This window comes from Trachemys scripta, chromosome 5 (assembly GCF_013100865.1).
Source record: "Trachemys scripta elegans isolate TJP31775 chromosome 5, CAS_Tse_1.0, whole genome shotgun sequence".
In the NCBI taxonomy this organism is placed as follows: Eukaryota; Metazoa; Chordata; order Testudines; family Emydidae; genus Trachemys; species Trachemys scripta.
Genome location: NC_048302.1, coordinates 116,991,036 through 117,010,047, shown reverse-complemented (window position 1 = coordinate 117,010,047; position 19,012 = coordinate 116,991,036). Strand labels below are relative to the sequence as shown.

General features: G+C 43.1%; 1 protein-coding gene across 3 annotated transcripts in view; it reads right to left on the bottom strand.

Moving 5' to 3' along the window:
- The window catches only part of SORCS2 (sortilin related VPS10 domain containing receptor 2), an 810,911-nt gene that overhangs the window by 60,206 nt on the left and 731,693 nt on the right, over positions 1 to 19,012 (bottom strand). For all 3 annotated transcript variants that reach the window (XM_034770959.1, XM_034770960.1, XM_034770962.1), the window contains one exon: positions 9,689 to 9,765. In XM_034770959.1, coding sequence (XP_034626850.1) covers positions 9,689 to 9,765 — 77 coding nt within the window. The remainder of the gene's footprint in view (positions 1 to 9,688; positions 9,766 to 19,012) is intronic.

Sequence of the window (19,012 nt, the reverse complement as noted above, 5' to 3'; positions counted from 1 at the left end):
GCATAATCGAATAATGCACAGAGTCTTTCAGGTCATGTAACTTGCTGTCTGTCCATGAACAGTGCCAGGCTGGCGAAGGGGAGGTCCTGGATGGACTGCTGAACCTCCACCGTCAGGCCTGATGACTGCAACCAGGAGGCACGCCTCATGGAAATGGCCGAAGCCATGGTTCAGGTAGCGGAGTCCACTGCATCTGAGGCCGCTTGGCGGGCTGCCCTGGCCACAGCTCTGCCCTCATCCAGAATAGCCAGGAACTCCTTCCTGGGCTCCTCTGGCAGCGAGTCTGCAAACTTGGCCATGGACTGCCAGATGTTAAAATCATAATGGCCTAGTAAGGCCTGCTGGTTGGCCATTCTTAGCTGGAGGCTGGCCATAGAATAAATCTTTCTGCCAAAGAGATCAAGCATCTTCGCCTCCTTATTCTTAGGGATCAATCCCGGTTGGCCCTGTCTATCGCACTCATTAGCTGCTGATACCACCAGTGAGCTTGGAGTGGGGTTTGTATACAGGTATTCAAATCCCTTAGTAGGGACATAATACTTTCTCTCTGCCCGCTTGGAGATGGGGGGCAGGGAGGAGGAAGTTTGCCATAAGGCCTTGATCAGCTCTACCACTCTCTGGTGGAGGAGCAATGCTACCTTGGAAGGGGCTGCTGCAATTAAAAATCAAACAGTGAGTCGGAGGGTTCCGCCAACTCCTCAGCCTTCAACCCCAGGTTAGATGCCACCCTCTTTAGAAGCTCCTGGTGACTCTTTACATTGTCTTTGGGAAGTGTGTGGGAAGGTTCTGCTATTGCCTCATCAGGCGAAGAGGATGAGGAGGCAGGTAACGGCGGGTTTGCCAACTCTGTAGTCTCTGCCAGGGGAGCCTCAGCCAAAGCTCGCTGATCCTGGGGACCTTGGTCTGACTCCGCTTCCAAGTCCGGCGGCGGGAGACTGTCACTGTTTCTCAGATGCCCTGAGACTGATTGGTGCCCCTGCAATTGTTGGGGAAACTCCTAGGCTTTCCATAGCTGCTAGGGAGCCGGCCATTGGCCCTAAGGCCATGTGGCCACTGCTGGTCCCAGTGGGAATGCTTATGCCCCAAGTTGTTGGGCTTGGCCTGCAGGCAAATCTTCCTCCTCACTCTCTGAGCCTGAGGAGGGAGAGACTCATCTGGGGACCAGGACGGTACTGATGCCGCCTGTCTACCTTGTTCCCGTCTACCTGTTCTCTGCAGGTCTTCACCGGTGACCTGACTGGGAAGATGGCTCTCAAGGGGATGCGACAGCTCAGCGGGTGCTGGAGCCTGGCCCACCATCCAGAGGAGAGGAGCTGCCCTGCACTTTCCTCTGGCTCGCTCCTTCCCTTTACGGGACATAGGAGAATGCCCTCTCCCAGCCTTTCTTTGCTTTTTAGCCGGTACCAGGGATGGGGATGCTGTGGTGCTTGGAGCGGAGTTGATCTAGCTGACTCAGAGGCCAATGTAAGGGCCAACTCCATAAGGAGCACTCTAAGTTGAATGTTCCCTGCTTTTTGGTTTGTGGCTTGAAAATTTTAAAATGCAACACTTGTCGTTCACGTGGGTCTCCCCCAAACACTTCAGACAGCTTTGATGGGGATCACTGACTGGCATAGGTTTTTTGCAGTGGCCACAAAGCTTGCAGCCTGGGGATCAGACCATGCCCTGTCCCTAGGCTAAGTCCCATAGGGGACTAACTGACTACTTCTAACTTATGCACTAAGGGAACTAATAAACCATACAAACTTTCTAAGAACTATATACAAGAGATTCACAACTAGGCACAGTTTTAGAGGGAAAGCTTGCTGAGGCAAGGAGACGATCCAGCACCGTCACTGGCGGTAAGAAGGAACTGAAGGAGGGGGCAGCCGGAGGCGCCCCTTATACCGGTGCATACACGTGCCACTCCAGAGGGCGCTAGAGCCAGTCCTCTATGGATACCACTGAGGGGGAAACTTCCAGCACCGGTGCATGTGGCAAACACATACACCTACAATGGAATGGACGTGAGCAATCATACAAAGAAGAATGAAACAGTATATGCTTGGATGCATAGTCCTCCAGGTGCTATACCTCCATACTGAAGAAAAAGGGAAATTGATATCTGTACCATTTTATCCAAATTAGGTGAATCCGTCTGGATCTGGGCAAACTGGCAGTACAGCTCATAGTTACACAGCTTGGGTACCATAGTTTTACACTATATTCGACTTAAAGCTGTGATTCTGTTCTGCTGGTACTGATTGCTTGTTTAATTTCACCTATTCTTTGGAATTGTTTTTATCTTTTGGTGTAAATATTGTCTATAGAGAAGGGACTGAAAATAACAACAGTAAACAAGACTTTAATTAGAAACAGAAACATTTATTGAATCTATGGAAGAATTTCAGATCAGGACTTGATTCAAATCCCAATGAAGTCAGTGGAAAGAATGTCAGTGAATTCAGTGGGTATCAGATCAGGCCCAAAGGGCTTAGTTCTTAAGTCTCTATTCAGGCTATGACTAAAGACCAAGGAAGGACTTCCAACCTGGGCCCATAATATGCACGTTCCATAATTCATATAATTTGAGACTCTCAATCGTTTAAACACAGAAGGTAAAATCCTGGCTCCACGGAAGTCAGTGAGTCTTTTGTCATTGGCTTGAACGGGATAAGGATTTCATCCATAGATGCTACTATATTGCACATCATCTTTATGTTTCTTTACCATTAAATTTATACTATTAATGCGACACAGTGTGGTTTACTGATTCTATTGCCAGCTCCGCCACAGCCTCCATCTGCTATCCTGGGCAAGTCAATTAACCTCTCTATGTGCCTTAGTTTTCTCAGCTATACCAGAAGCATAACATTATGTACAAAGTGCTTGGGGAGCCTTTAATGAAGAGCCCTATACAAATGTAAAATAATTTCATTAGTATATTTTTCTTTGTGCGATATAACTGGGGCAGGAGTAATGAAAAGACAAATACCCATTCAAAAAATCAGAGCCAACATGTAGAGACACTGATTGCCTTTAAAACTGTTTCAGTCTGAAGCTAAACCATCAAAATGGCAGAGCCAATTGAAAGTAGTTATGAACAACATGAGAATCTAATACAACGTAGTGTTATTTATTCTTGAGTGTGCAGTTGAAAAGGGTATAAAGTGTTCCAGGACTAATCCACTTTCCAGTGAATAATACTGGCACACCGCCAATGCTTTAACACAAAGGAATATTAAGATCATATTGTGAAAACTTTCTACCTTCCATTAGCGTGCAAGAGGAGTAAATGATGCCTGGGTGAGTGTGGTCAAGCCCTCTGTTTCCATTAAGATACACAGGGAATAGCACCCATGTGTATCTCCATCTTTTCCTAATTTTCTGTTTGTTCACATTATAAACACCTTCACTTACAGGAATAGCTTTTCATCTTCAGAACACTGTAATAACATGAACTAATTCACCCATGAAGTACTCTACAGAAATAAATGTTACCCCAAATTCCCAGATAAGGAAACATGGTAACCCCTATTCCTCTAAGAGGGACTTTCCCAAAGCAACAAGTGAAGTTAGCATCAGAGCGGACATTAGAACTCAGGAGCTCCTGGCTACTAGTCCACTGCAGCATGTTTATCTATGCTCATAAGCAGTTCAAATATGCAAGTCTCAACTGTGCAAATTATAATTCTCTCCACTAACTACAATCAAATTAATGAATTAGTGATAATCTCCACTAACTAGAACTTGTTTAATCATTTCAGGTGGCCAGCTACTACAGGGCAACACCACTGGAACCCTATGCATCCTCCATCCTTTGTAGCTCTTTTGTAATGTTTAGGGAATTTTATTTGCTTCATAATAATGCCAACTGTTTTCTCTCTCATGGTGTATTGTTTATGTCTTTGTTACTGCACCAGCTGTAGATACACCAGGACAGATTCTCTACTAGTAAAAGTCAGCATAAAGTCAATGGAGCCATGCTGATTTACACCTGGTGAGGATTTATCCTATGAGATTTAATTCTGCATTGCCTGAAACGCAAAGCTAGGCAAAAATGCACCTGTGTATTTCACCAAGAAAAATCCATTCCTAAATCATAGAATCATAGAATCATAGAATATCAGAGTTGGAAGGGACCTCAAGAGGTCATCTAGTCCAACCCCCTGCTCAAAGCAGGACCAATTCCCAGCTAAATCATCCCAGCCAGGGCTTTGTCAAGCCGGGCCTTAAAGACCTCCAAGGAAGGAGACTCCACCACCTCCCTAGGTAACGCATTCCAGTGTTTCACCACCCTCCTAGTGAAATAGTTTTTCCTGATATCCAACCTGGACCTCCCCCACTGCAACTTGAGACCATTGCTCCTTGTTCTGTCATCTGCCACCACTGAGAACAGCCGAGCTCCATCCTCTTTGGAACCCCCCTTCAGGTAGTTGAAGGCTGCTATCAAATTACCCCTCATTCTTCTCTTCTGGAGACTAAACAATCCCAGTTCCCTCAGCCTCTCCTCATAAGTCATGTGCTCCAGACCCCTAATCATTTTTGTTGCCCTCCGCTGGACTCTTTCCAATTTTTCCACATCCTTCTTGTAGTGTGGGGCCCAAAACTGGACACAGTATTCCAGATGAGGCCTCACCAATGTCGAATAAAGGGGAACGATCACGTTCCTTGATCTGCTGGCAATGCCCCTACTTATACAGCCCAAAATGCCGTTAGCCTTCTTGGCAACAAGAGCACACTGTTGACTCATATCCAGCTTCTCGTCCACTGTGACCCCTAGGTCCTTTTCAGCAGAACTGCTACCTAGCCATTCGGTCCCTAGTCTGTAGCAGTGCAAGCTAAATTCCAAGCTGGAACACTTTCCTACAACTGTCCTAGCTAACTCTCTCTTCCTGGCTGTTGAAAGGGAGTGATTCCAGCCCCTCTTGCTTGCTGTGCTTGCCAGTGGTGCTACCCATCTCTTGGTTGCTTGGAGAAGACAATCTGTACCTCTCTTTGGTGCCTGGATGGCTACAAAGCCACTGAGCTTTGCCCTGCTTAAGCAAAGGTTTCCCTAACTTGTGTAATACAGAGGTATCATGTAGAGAGGAAGGATGGTCTTGTAATTAAGGCACTGGACTGGGACTCAGGAGATCTGGTTTCAATTTCTGGCCATGTCACAGACTTTCTATGTAAACTTGGACAACACAATTGATCTCTCAGAGTCTCAGCTGTCCACCCTATGAAACAGGGATAATGCTATTTCCCCAATATTTTTTTTGTCTATTTAAACTGCAAGCTACTTGGGTAATTACTGTCTCTTACTATTCGTTTACTCATCCCCTAGCACTCTTCTGCAATAATAATAATCATCACTATCAGAGTGCTACTGTAACCCACACACCTTCTGGGTGTGGTGTTCTGTCCCATCCAGTGGTACTGAGATAACTTAGAGAGATAACATGAGTCTGTTCTACAGCCTTAGCTAACAGCCGGTTGCCAGGGCCGGCTCCAGGCACCAGCCTAGCAAGCTGGTGCTTGGGGCGGCACGTCCAGGTCTTCCGCGGCAATTTGGCAGCAGGTCCCTCACTCCCTCTCGGCAGGAAGGACCTGCCGCCAAAGAAACGGAAGCGGTAGAGTCGTGGCGGAAGTGCCGCAGGATCACGATCGTGGCTTTTTTTTTTTTTTTTTTGGCTGCTTGGGGCGGCAAAAACCCTGGAGCCGGTCCTGCCGGTTGGCTTTTAGCTCATGCGGTAGAGGCTCATGCACTAAGCTCCAGAGGTCCTAGGGTTTATCCCGCCTGCCAATGACCGGGGTCTGTTGGTGTTACACTACAAAGCAGAAAAATAGTAAAATCACCCTCAATACTAGACAGGCCAGCTGCAGTTTAAAAAAAATGGAGAGCAGAAAACTGCTCAGTGAGGCCAAAAACTGTTATAAAGCCTGACTGAGGAAGGAATCCCATTTAAAGCTGGTTTTCATTTCCATGAAGATCCTTAGGTTACTACCTATTTGATTTAATATCATGTTCATCTTTCACATTATACTACTCTGTTTTGTTAGGCGTGATAGACATAATTGTCCCAAATAACTGTGCTAACTTGTTTGTCTAATCCTCATATACCCTTTGCTTTATTTACACTTCCTTTGCCAGTTGTCACAGCTGTGTTCGCATTGCTTCTATTTCAAGTAAGTTTCTTAGTTTTATTTCTTATCTTTCTATTCAATTCCTATTGCCAATATTTCTTTATTATTGCTGGTATTAGCTTATTCCCTGTACTGGCCTTATTCCTTGCTGCAGTGCGTTTAACTTTCTATACTACTCCAAGTCTCTCTGTTATCCATGATTCATAATCCAATCTTGTTTTTCCTCTATGAGAGCCTGTAGATGGCTTTGCAGCAATGCTGGGGATGCGCAGTGAGGGATGTGACAAAGGTGCAGGGCAGTGACTGGCAGTCAGCAGTTGGAACTGCCCAGTTTCCAAGTCAGTGGTCTGAACCCATCCAATGAACTGTGACAAAATGTGCCAGCCCTAGAGACCAGTAATTAGTCATATAAATAATTGCAGTATCCTGTAATTGCTCGTGTTTTGTTTTTAGCTTCATGAATTTCACTGGAGAAAGGAAATGTATAGCTGCCTTCATGAAGAACAGGCAGATCGCAATGAATAATGGGGATATAAAATATACAAAAGAATCTGTGTTCTTTCTTCTAGTCACCAACGTGAAGATTTATTAAGATCTTTGCAAAGCCTTCATGACAGTTTTAATTAAAATAAAGAAATCAGTGGCACTTTTCATTTTGACTGTTGTAATGGGGATTAGAGGTCACGTCCGAGTTTATATCTAGTAAAAAATCACCTAAAAGGATTGATAAACCAAGTTTCATCTCATTAGCTTAAGTGTCCCACAAATGCAAATAGTGAGAATCTGAATGCCAGCCCTTTTCTCACCAGAAAGAAATACAGAATTTTGGTAAATGGCAGCATTAGATGTCATAAGTAATACTGGTAACCCCTAAGCATGGACATAAATTCCCACTGCTAAAACTCTAGAAATGATTAGGCATAAAATCTCAACTTCTGAAGCAAAAGAACATCATCATGACAAAAATAATATAATTATTTATTTAAAATGTCCTTTTGTATATTATTATCATCATCCTATATTACTAGTATATAAAAATAAATCCTTTTTATTTGTATTCAGCTTGGAAAGTGAAACTAGAGTGCTCAGTTTCACTCTTGCTGTTTCTTGTACTTCAGTAGAATTGTATTATGTTACAGTTCAACATTAGAGTCAGAGCATTTTCAATTAAAACAGCTATTTTCATTGAAATAGAATAATTTTGTGACACATTTCTATTCTTATTAGTGCTTCTCACCTGGTCTTTGGACACTATGAAGGTTTCTAATATTTCTCTATCATCATCATCTAATACCCCCTGACAAAAAACAACAAAGAAATGTAGGTCTGGAAGGGACCTCAAGATGTCATCTAGTCCAGTCCCCTGCATTAAGGCAGGACCCAGGTATTCTTAGATCATACCATCCCTGGCAGTGTTTAAATGGAATTAAGAAAGAGTAATTGAGAGTAAAATACATTACAGGGATGTTTAAAAAGCAACAAAGAATCCCGTGGCACCTTATAGACTAACAGATGTATTGGAGCATAAGCTTTCATGGGTCTGCATGCATGCATCTGATGAAGTGGGCATTCACCCACGAAAGCTTATGCTCCAATACATCTGTTAGTCTATAAGATGCCACGGGACTCTTTGTTGCTTTTTACAGATCCAGACTAACACGGCTACCCCTCTGATAGAGGGATGTTGTAATTATCTAAAATCCAAACACTGTAAATCCAGGAAATTCAAAACTCAATTGGTGTCATGCAATTATCATAAGATTATGATTAAGGTATTTTCATGTTTGTTGCATCAGATTACATTAAACAAAATATTAAAAGTCACATTTTCTCCCTCATGTTGTCCTTAAAGGGCACAGTTAAGATTATCCAAAGATTGAGTTGCTTGGGTGCCTTAACTGTGCCTGTCCATTCCATATCTTAGGTTTGGATTTTTTTAAAAAGTTAACCTTAACTCTGAATTTCCTGGGATCATAACACTTGGTATTGGGCTAATAACATCATTCCTGTAGTGTATTTTACCTTACATTACTGATATGTACGCTCAACCTTACATCAATTTTAATATAGTTTTTGACTGGGAATTTCTTTAATTAGAATTTTCATATACAAACACAAAATAAAGCCAAAGAGACTATTACCATGCAATGTTTCTAATGATGTGAAGACATGAAGCATCAACTTTAAAGCATTTTTAAAGATTTCAGCTTAAGGCCTATTTTCACTGGTGGTATGCTGTGGCTGCTTTATGCCATTCACATATTGGTCACTGAAAGTGGGTTTATAGCTACATTATTTCACCAGAACAGTGCAAAGCAGCTGGAGAGAGTATATTCTGGTTTACCTCTCCCTCCTGCCCTCCAGTGTCTCCCTGCCTTTGCATCTTCTCACACACCCCTGCACGTCCATACATCATTTTCCCCTTCCTTTCTATATCCTCTTTATTCCTTGCATACATACCACTATTTCCCCATCTCTATTGCACCTCCTACATTCCCTGCACATGCACACACTCATGTCCTCCTCCCTCCTGCCCTCTCTGCTGATCTGATCAGGTAGCCATTGAAAATAAATATGTAGGATGAACACTTATTTTGGCTGCTATTTTTCAGAACTGAAAGTTTATCCATCAGCAGAAGATGAGGCATACAGTTTTTCCCTTCAGAAAAACTCATTAAGAATTGCCATCTTTCAAGCTGGCCACCATCACCAACTGGTTCCAATTTCAATCAAGCCAGGGAAGATGTTGACTTCCTATTCTGTCAGGAGGCAGAGATTTCATTTACAACAATAGGAGACAGATGACCCCTGCAAAATGGCCACCCAAGAGCCTCCTGAATCTTCAGTCCCATTGAGAACAATGGGAAATATCAGTCATTTTGAAAGAGGGCAGTTCTTTAGTTCTGTAGAAGAAAATTATTTATCAGACCCTGGTAAAGAAGAAACTTTTAGTTATGAAGAAATATGGTAAACAATAGCCATAAATCCTAAAGAATTTTTTCAAATGTAGGACACAAGATTTAAGTGATTTCAAACACTGGAAAGTTTGAAGTGTTGTTATTATTCTGTTATTAAGATCATTTGGGCCGAAAAAAAGGTCTGACACCAATTTTAAACTGGGAAAAATAGAAGAGTTCTTTCCTTTCTAGTTAATCAGGCACAAAACCTTTGCATGTGAGCATCCTAAGTCTGACTCCTGAGTATATACATTCTGAGTATCCTGAAATAAGGCTAATAATTTAAAAGAAAAGAAAGGAAGAAAGAAAGAAGGCTTGACCATCCATGTGCAAGTTACTCAAGAGGAGATTTTCAAAGGGACAAAATAGGTGCCCTATTCCTACTGAACATCAGTAGCAGCTGGGAACCTAATTCTCACTACTGCTTGTGAAAATCTCTCCCTTCATCTCAGTTTCAAAGTAAAATGGGAATAATAATAGCTACTTACATCTACAGGATTAGAAGACTTAATTAGTTAATGCATTAAATGTGATAATTGTTGTTACAATCAATCAATCAATCAATAAAAATAATAATTTGATGCTCAAAATTAGTTTCAAATGTCTTATTTCCCCTTCCTTACCTGCCGCCAGGTATTCCCACAATCAGATGTTATGTACATTTCTTCTTTATACTCAACCAGCTGGGAACCCAGATTACCTGGACACAAAGGAAACAAGTAAATAAATAAATAAAAAACCTTTATTTATATAATACCTCTCTCCTTAGCAAAATAGGCAGGAAAGCAGATGAGGATCAAATCAAATTCAGCCCTTGGATCCTTGACTGGGGCTGGCCTGATTTCAATGAGAGTCACAAGTGCACACTGGCCCCAAATGATGAAGCGGGATTACTTCATTTTCTGCAGTAACAATAATTAATATTTGCTGTGCTTTTATTACATATGTTTAATTTCCACATAATTGTTTTTTAAGAGATGGATAGTAACTGCAGGATGGGAAGGTCAGGTTAATCCATATGATTTAAAATGACTCCACTGAGTAGAAACAGCATGGTTTGTGAGAGGCCCATAAGAAGACTTACCCAGACCTCCAGACTTTCTCAGAGTTATCTTGGAGACTGGAGTTCTGTCATCTCCTTTCCTGGTTCTCTCACCTCCTTCCCTGCCACAACAGCTTTCTCCCTGCACCTGGACTCACTCACTTATTCTCTCTCTCATTCCTCGTTCTAACTAGAGTCCATCCCCAACCCCACTGCTCCTGTGCGATGAACATTGGAAGAAGCTTCTTCTGCCAAAGTGCCAGATTGCCCTCACTCACCAGATGGCCAGCCACTCTTGTCTCCATAGTTTATCTAACCATCTACGACATCTTCTCCTGCTCCCACATACCCGCTGGTGCTTTGTAGTATGAGGGAAGAGGTAGGACTTGGCAGGAAAGTGAAGGGGCCAAGTTATGCTTACAAGTCAATGATGGGGCAAGGATCCTGGCATGGTGGGGTGGAGTACAACACACTCCTGCTATGAGTCCCAACCTCCTCTGAGAGTTCACAAACTTACCTCTTTCTTGACATATTGCCCCACAGAGGCATCTCCATTAACTCTAGGAAAATGGTGAGTCCCTAAGGTTTAACAGGTGCCTCTTGCTTACTCTTTAATAAACTACACTTAGTACTATTATTTATTAGTATTTTTATAGTATCCCTTAACTCCCCAGTAGGGTTAACAATGGTCACTGTATTTGGAATAATAATCTCTCTGACTCAGGCTGTGTGAATATCTTTTGAGGTTATCTTGGCAGAAGCACTGCACAAAATTAACAATAAATGAGAATGAGTGGTTTTCTTTTCATTTAGTTTGTTCATGCTAAAATAAAAGAAAAAATAACATTTATTTAAGATCTAGGCCTTTGAGACCCATACTCGTGGTATACCTAGAGGCCAACTCTCTTATGGCACTATATAAAGTACCATCTTAGCCTCTTTATTCATCCTGAACCACTTTTCCTGTTTTATCTGGCTGATTTTAGTCAGTGGTAGGAACATTTAAAGGAAGATTTATAGCACTTAAAAACAGTAAGTATCAAAAACTGTGTAAACAAAAAAAGATTCTGAAGTAGAATCATATTCTCTACTCTGACACTGGCCAAAAAGCTGGCTCAGTATTTTGACAATAAACACAGAAGAGCAGTAGCTAGTCTTTAGAGGGCTCCAAAGCAAACTTGTGACATGAGATCTTGACAAATACAGTTCCAAATGCATAGATTTCTATCTTGCGACAAGATGCTCTTCAAATAACCAACTGTTAAACTGCCAGTCAGTTTACAGTAAGATAGAAGAGACGCAATCACAGGATGCTTTTGCATCTATGTGTTATTATTGAGGGCATTTTGCCTTAAATGTATGATTTGTATGTTCTTAGGGAAAAATAGATTAAATGTGTCAGATTTTTTTTAAGTAAAAGAGACATAAGGAAAGAATATACTTGAGATTAGGATAGCATTATGAAATTTTACTAACATACTATATGAACAAATGTATTAGCTATGAAAACAAATACTTAGGGTTTATCCAGGATGAAAAGGACTTGAGAGTGATTGACAGAAAACAATGTCCAAAGTTATATGTTCCATTTACACCATCAAGATTATGAGTACTTGGCTCTTTAATAGTTTAACTTTAAATTATTTAACCCTAATTACAGCTAAAATGGGATCAGAAAATTCTCTATATCAGAGAGTTTATTGGAGCTAGCCTAGTATTGGCATCTAGCAGTGGCTGTACCTGATGCTTCGGATGATCACCAATCCTACCTTCAACCCCACTTCACTCTGAAAAAGCCAGAATCGAGTACAACGAACAAGCCATGCAATTCTTTGAGGGGAAAATTGCTTCTTGACTCTTACAGGTAGGATTGGCAGAATTCAATTCTTATTTTTAATTTTGAAGGATAATATCAACATATATTTTAAAGTGTTTTTTAAAGCTGTTTAGCGATTTAAATTTTCACCGTTGTAGGAAATAATAGTGGGGGTCAGACAATTATTTAGTGAGAGTAGAATATGTCCCATGCCTCTCACTGAGGTGGGTTTATGATGTTGGCATACTTAGGCGGCGGGTATAAGAGGCCAGGGAGGCTAAGCCTCCCTGAACAGCCAGCCTGCTGCCTTTGGACTGCACCACCGCTGAAAGGGTAGGTGCCCTGGCTGTGGCCCCACCTGCGCTCCGCCCCAAGACCCCACTTGTCCTCTCCCCCTGAGGTTCTGCCTCTTCCTGTCCCCCCTGGCCCACATGGGGACCTCACTCAAGCAGTGAGCAGCTGACTGGCCAGTGGGCAGGGAGGATCAGGGGAGGAAGTGAAGAGGTATGAGCGGTGGTGGGTGGGGCGGGAAGGGGGCGAAGAGGTGTAAGCTGTTATGTAAAGCCTCCGCTCAAATGCGATTGTAAGATCTGTAACTTGTATCATTAAGTTCTGCAACCTTTTGGCAGACTTTGTAACTTCAGTTATTGTTAGCATAGCCTTTGAAGTTTTGTAACCTTTGCAAACTCTGTAACCTTTTCAAGTTACCACTTGTATGAACTTCCAAGCTGTGTAACAGCCCATCACACAATCAGAGAGAGTGTGAACAGGGGAGTGTGTGGGGAAGATAAGGGAGTGTGAACAAGGGAGTGTATTTGGGATTGGGCGGAGAGGAACTGCAAGGAGAAAGGAGCCCAGAGACAGGTGTGTCTGATATAATCTGCCCTGAGAAGGCAATCACGAAGTGCTGTAAAGAGAAGAAGAACCTGGTATGCATGAAAGGAACTGGTCTGGGAATGCTTCTCGGTGATGGACGTGGAAGGAAAACTCAGTGTACGTGACAGGAGCCGCCCAGTTCCAGAAAAAGGAAGCAGCCACGCACACAAGCAGCTGCTGCTCCTTGACCTGCTCAGCAGCCTGGATTTGTGACCGCAGGAGGACACACCAGATCGACCACGCTTCGGCTTCTCGGTCTCCATGCTGTCTCCGGTAACTCTCTGCCTGTGTAAGTGTGTGGGTGCATGAGGGTATGAATGCAGTGAATGTGTGCGTGTATGAATAAGCTCCATCTCTTTTCTACCTGACCTAACAGCGGCATTAATAAAACTAATACAAGTGTGACCCTGGGTTGGTTTTTAGGGGAACACGGATAACATAAGCTGCAGGTGGGGAGCTGAGGAGGGGGTGAACAAGTGCAAGCGGAGAGTGGGGGGGAAGGGCAGAGGGAGGGGGTGAAGAAGCACGAGAGGAGGGCAGGAGTGGACCGAGTGGGACCTGGGGCTGGAGGCTGAGAGGGGCAGGCCTTGGGGGGAGCCATGGACTGAGCGTGCGCAGCTTCCCTGAATGGAGGAACGCACCGCCCATGTTGGCATAGTAGGGGTGTTACGTTGGCAGGAGGAGCAGTTCAGTGCGTGTACACCTACAGTGTTTTGTCAACGAAAGCTGACTTTTGTCGACAAAACTGTGTAATGTAGACAAGGCCTAAAAACCTTTTGGAAACACTGTTAGTTTTTGGGTACAATGCTGTCCTTTTAAAAATTACTCGAGTCTTTTGGTTATAGTAACATTGGATTCTTTTGTTCTCTTTTACACCGAGATGCCAGCATCACAGAAAACTATCACCATTAAATATTGTTTAAATATTCCTTCTACTGAGAGACAATGTGGTAATATCTTTTATTGGACCAACTTCTGTGGGTGAAACAGACAAGCATTTTCTTCTGAAGAGCTCTGTGAAGCTCAAAAGCTTCTCTCTTTCACCGACAGAAGTTGGTCCAATAAAAGATATTACTTCATCCACCTTGTCTCTCTAAAATCCTGGGACCAACATGGCTACAACAACATTGCAAACATCCCTTTGAAAGAGATTGGCCTGAGCTGCAAAATTGGGAACTGAGTTCAGATGCAAATTTTCCCATAAATTCAGGTATATTAATATCTAGGTTTTGATGTGAACCAGTCTCTAATTATTGAAGAAACTATCACTATCAATCCTAAAAGTCAACTGAGAAAAGGAAGTAAAGTGGAGTTGCTTTGAGTATCCTCAGCTCCTACACATCTCAGTGAGACTCAGAACCTTGTAAGAGGACTCAGCACATGCCAGGACCAACCCCATAATCAGGAACCAGGGAGTCTTTTAAAAGATACTGGAACATCAAATTTAAAAGACACCTACAAAAATGAACAAAATGTATGCAACTCTCCGAGCAAATTAAAGTTCAAACTTTCTCACCTTCCTTCTGGGTAACTGCATACAGGATATCATGTAATGTCTGTTACACCCAATATAAAACAAAGAAAAGAAAATAGACAGTAGCAAAACATGAATGTGCTAATGAGGGGAAACACAATGAGCATGGAACACAAAAAAACAATTGCAAACAAAGAATAATTTGAAAGACAGGTGAGTTCAAAGGGAGCTATGGGCAGCTCCGGGGTTTAAACCACCATCTCTGATCTTCTTTTTCTCTTTAGAGTTATGGACCATGCTTCTTCACTCCTAACTTTGAACCTCTCTTTCACACCATGCTATCTGATTTCCTTTATAGCCAGAATCTCTCTAACTATTCCACTGACTGCTTTCCTGTCTGTTTCTAATTTCCTCTTCTCTGCTAAACATTTTTATCTTCCCCTCTCACGTTCTTACTCTCCTTGCCCTTTGTACTGCTTTCATTACTACTGACTACCTGCTTCTTTGGAATACTCTCATGGTTCCAGTCTTATCTTTCCTAGCATTTCTTTTGGCTGTTATGGGTTAGCAAACTCTCTTTCCATTTTCTTTCCATACCACAGGGTTCCATTCCTGGTCCACTCCTTGTCTTCCTTTGCACAGATTATAGTAGTCAACTCATTCCTAGTTTTGCTTTTTGTTATCATTTATATGCCTGTAATACTAAGTATTCTTATCTCTTTTCTCTCTTATTGGTGCTTCTCTTCATGATCCAATATAACTGTACTTTTTTTAAATTACAAAGTGCCTTGGCTAAAGGAAGATCTTCTGTAAACTAAAGAGCAGTAGTAGCAGTTACTGGGATAGAAAGTCTTTCATACTAGGTAGTTGGTTTGATGATGACTGAAAGATACTACCACCTATTTGCTGTTTAGTAACATGAGGTGGGATTATGGATGTATTAGCAGGAGTATTATAAGCAAGAAGTAATTCTTCCGCTCTACTCTGCGCTGATTAGGCCTCAGCTGGAGTAATGTGTCCAGTTCTGGGTGCCAAATTTCAGGAAAGATGTGGACAAATTGGAGAAAGTCCAGAGAAGAACAACAAAAATGATTAAATGTCTAGAAAACATTACCTATGAGGGAAGATTGAAAAAATTGTGTTTGTTTAGTCTGGAGAAGAGAAAACTGAGGGGGGACATGATAATAGTTTTCAAGTACATAAAAGGTTGTTACAAAGAGGAGGGAGAAAAATTGTTCTTCTTAACCTCTGAGGATAGGACAAGAAGCAATGGGCTTAAATTGCAGCAAGGGCGGTTTAGGTTGGACATTAGGAAAAACTTCCTGTCAGAGTGGTTAAGCACTGGAATAAATTGCCTATGGAATTTCCATCTTTGCAGATTTTTAAGAGCAGGTTGGACAAATACCTGTCAGGGATGGTCTAGATAATACTTAGTCCTGCCTTGAGTGCAGGGGACTGGACTAGATGACCTCTTGAGGTCCCTTCCAGTTCTATGATTCTATGAGTGAAATGAGTTGGTAGATTTGGTTTCTGTTGTGCAGAAATGTGCTTTTGTCAAAAATATGGCCACCAGTGGTGCTCTTGTTTACAGGCTTTGCAGAGAGGCTATGTGTGGCACTGGGGAAAGGAATGAACCTTTTCAGCTGTGGACTAGGACTAGGAACCTTTTAGCCTGCACCTGCAACATCTACATGCAGAAGTTACAGTACTTTGGTGCCCACAGCTATTCACACCCCCATAGTCCAAACTGCAGGGCAGCATAGACAAGCCCTAGGTCTTCTCCAGGTCAGAGTTAAGAGATGTAGGCAGTGCATATGGGGAAACATGATTGCTACTGGGTATACTGCACCTATTCTGTGGATTTATAAGTGACTTAAATTTCCATTGCTGTCAATGCAGCATTTTTCATGGGAACTACATTCGCTTTATATATGTTTTTAAAGTCAAGTCTGCAACTGCATAAAAAAACCTGCTAGACAAGACCAGCCAGCTACACAGTGCCAGAAGTATGCCTAACAACACTACAAAATATAAACCAATTTACAACAATGGATAATCAGGTAGAACTAACTGAACAAACCTCTCAAATTAAAGAAACTCTGAAAATAAAGAGACAAAGATAGAGTGAAAAATCAGACACAGGAACACAATAAGGATTTCACCAGCAGTCAAAGTGTCTTGAACACTTCCAACCTCCAACTGAGTGCAACCATTAATGAACCATATGCATAATAAGTGTAGCAATCAAGAGAAAGCAACAAAAAATGTGTATAATAGCAGCCAATGCAATCAAGTGACACAGAAAGTGAGAAATAGCCAAATTGTGAACAGCCCCAGGAGAAGAAGCCAACAGTAAGAGAAAAGGATGAAGTGAAAGACATTATAAGGCAACCCAACTGAAAAAATATTGAAGAGCTATGATCTGAAAAGTTCTGTTAAAAAAAATATCCCAAGAAAATTCTGAAGTTCCATGTAGCTGCTGTGAAGTTCATGATCTTCCCTCACTGGTCAGTCACCTCTCTCTTGGCTTTCTTCACCATGTTCAAACTTTGCCCTGATCTTGAAAGGCTCTTCACAAATCTGCTCTAGCTCAGCATTTCTCAACCGAGGGTCTGGGGCCCTGGGGGCATGAACAGGTTTCAGGGGGTCCGCCAAGCAAGGCCAGTGTTAGACTTGCTGGGACCCAGGGCAGAAAGTCGCAGCTCCGCCATGTGGGGCCGAAGCCTGGGGTGCCAAACTCCATTACCTGGGGCTGAAACTGAAGCCTGAGCAACTTAGCTTTGTGTGAGGCCCTGTGGCGTGGGGCCACGGGCAATTGCCCTGCTTGCTACCCACTAATGCCAGCCCTGGCTTTTATATGTAGAAAAACAGTTGTGGCACTGGTGGGACCAGGCTGGCTCCAGGCACCAGCAAAGGAAGCAGGTGCCTGGGGCGGCCAATAGAAAGGGGTAGCAGTCTGTCCCGTATTGAGGCGGTATGTCTGGGTCTTCACCGGCCATTCAGCGGCCGCTCAACTGCTCCGCTGTGGTGTTCGGCAGCGAGTCCTTCACTCCGTCTCTTCCTCTTCAGCGGCACTTTGGCAGGAGCTCAATCGGCTTTTCCTTTTTTTATTTTTTTTTTTATTTTTCACCACTTGGGGCGGCAAAAAAGCTGGAGCCGGCCCTGGGTGGGATGTGAAGTTTTTATAGCATGTTGGGGGGAGGAGGGCTCAGAAAGAAAAAGGTTGAGAATCTCTGCTCTAGCTCATGGTACTGTTTCCTATCATAGCTTCTGATTTTGCCTCTTCTCCCATACGCCCCCATTCACTTCACTCTGCCAGCATTTCAGCCTCACCAGTCTGTCTCCTTTTCTCATCTCCATGCTTTCTTTCACACTGCCCTTTATAGTGTCTTGGAACACTATCCTTACATGAAGTAGTAAGTAGAGCTGGAAGAATAACTCATTTTTCAGTTTGGTGCCCGTTCTTAGAAGAAGAAAAAAAAATCAGTTTGACCAGAACCCAAAAATTGCTGAAAATTTTAGGCAGATCAAAAAGTCTGTTTTGGGTCAAACAAAAATTATATTTATTTCTGAGCATTTTTAAGGGCTAAATTTACAAAATAAACAAAGGATATAGTGCTAATAGTCTTATAACTTTTAGCCTATTGGTTAGTGCACTCACCGGGGACACAGGAGACCCGTTATTCAAGTGTTTCATACAAAGTGGAACAGCATCAACAGGAGACCCCAGCCCAGAATTGCCTGGTGATTAGGGCACTCACTGGGAAAGGGGAGACCTGGGATCAAATCTGTGCTCTTCAGCAAGAATTTAAACTTGGTCTTCCACACAGGGCAGGTGCAAGGAAGTTTTGTGCCCTAGGCGAAACTTCCACCTTGTGCCCCCGCCCCCCGCCCTGCGGCAGCTCCCCCCCCCCCCCCCACGCCCCCCCCCCACAGCAGCTCCCCACCCCCCGGCCTGGGGATCCGTGCGACAGCTCTGACCCAGGGGAACCCCTAGGGTTGCCAGCGGTGCGCTGACCCAGGGGAACCCCTGGGCTGCCGGCGGCGCGCTGACCCAGGGAAACCCCTAGGGTTGCCAGACGGCGGTTCAGACTCCCTCTCCCTCCCAGCGCAGCGGCTACTGTTAAAAACAAACAAACAAAAAACAATCGGGGGCACTGCTTTTTGGTGCCCCCAAATCTTGGTGCCCTAGGCAACCGCCTAGTTGGCCTAAATGCTAGCACTGGCCCTGCTTCCACAGCCCCAGTGCGAACTCTAACCACTGGGGGAAATGTTATAAGGCGGGAGGCAGTGGTGGCAACTAATTTGGCTAATTCTTGTCACAAATAGTTTTGGGTTGACTGAAACTACATTTTCAGCAAATAAACTATTTGTCCAAAATTTCCCCCCCCGCTCTAGTCCCACCCATCCATATTCTAAGGTTCATTGAATGCAATGCATGCACACACAAACTGCAGCACCACTGCCCATTACCACTGTTTGCCTGGTGATTTGGAACAAGTTCTGCCCCTGGCTACATCAGAATAAATCTGGAATAGTTCCATAGGAGCACAGCAAGAGCAAGTCTTTTCATTTACTTCAGTGGGGTCTGGATCAGGCCCACGTGCACTGTCTCCATTGAAACAAATAATAAATAACAAAATAATACTACTATACACTGATGACAGTTCAAATTTATATTGAAAAAGTTATTCCACCATGGGCTGAAAAAGTAACCAGCTGTACTGTATACAATTCAA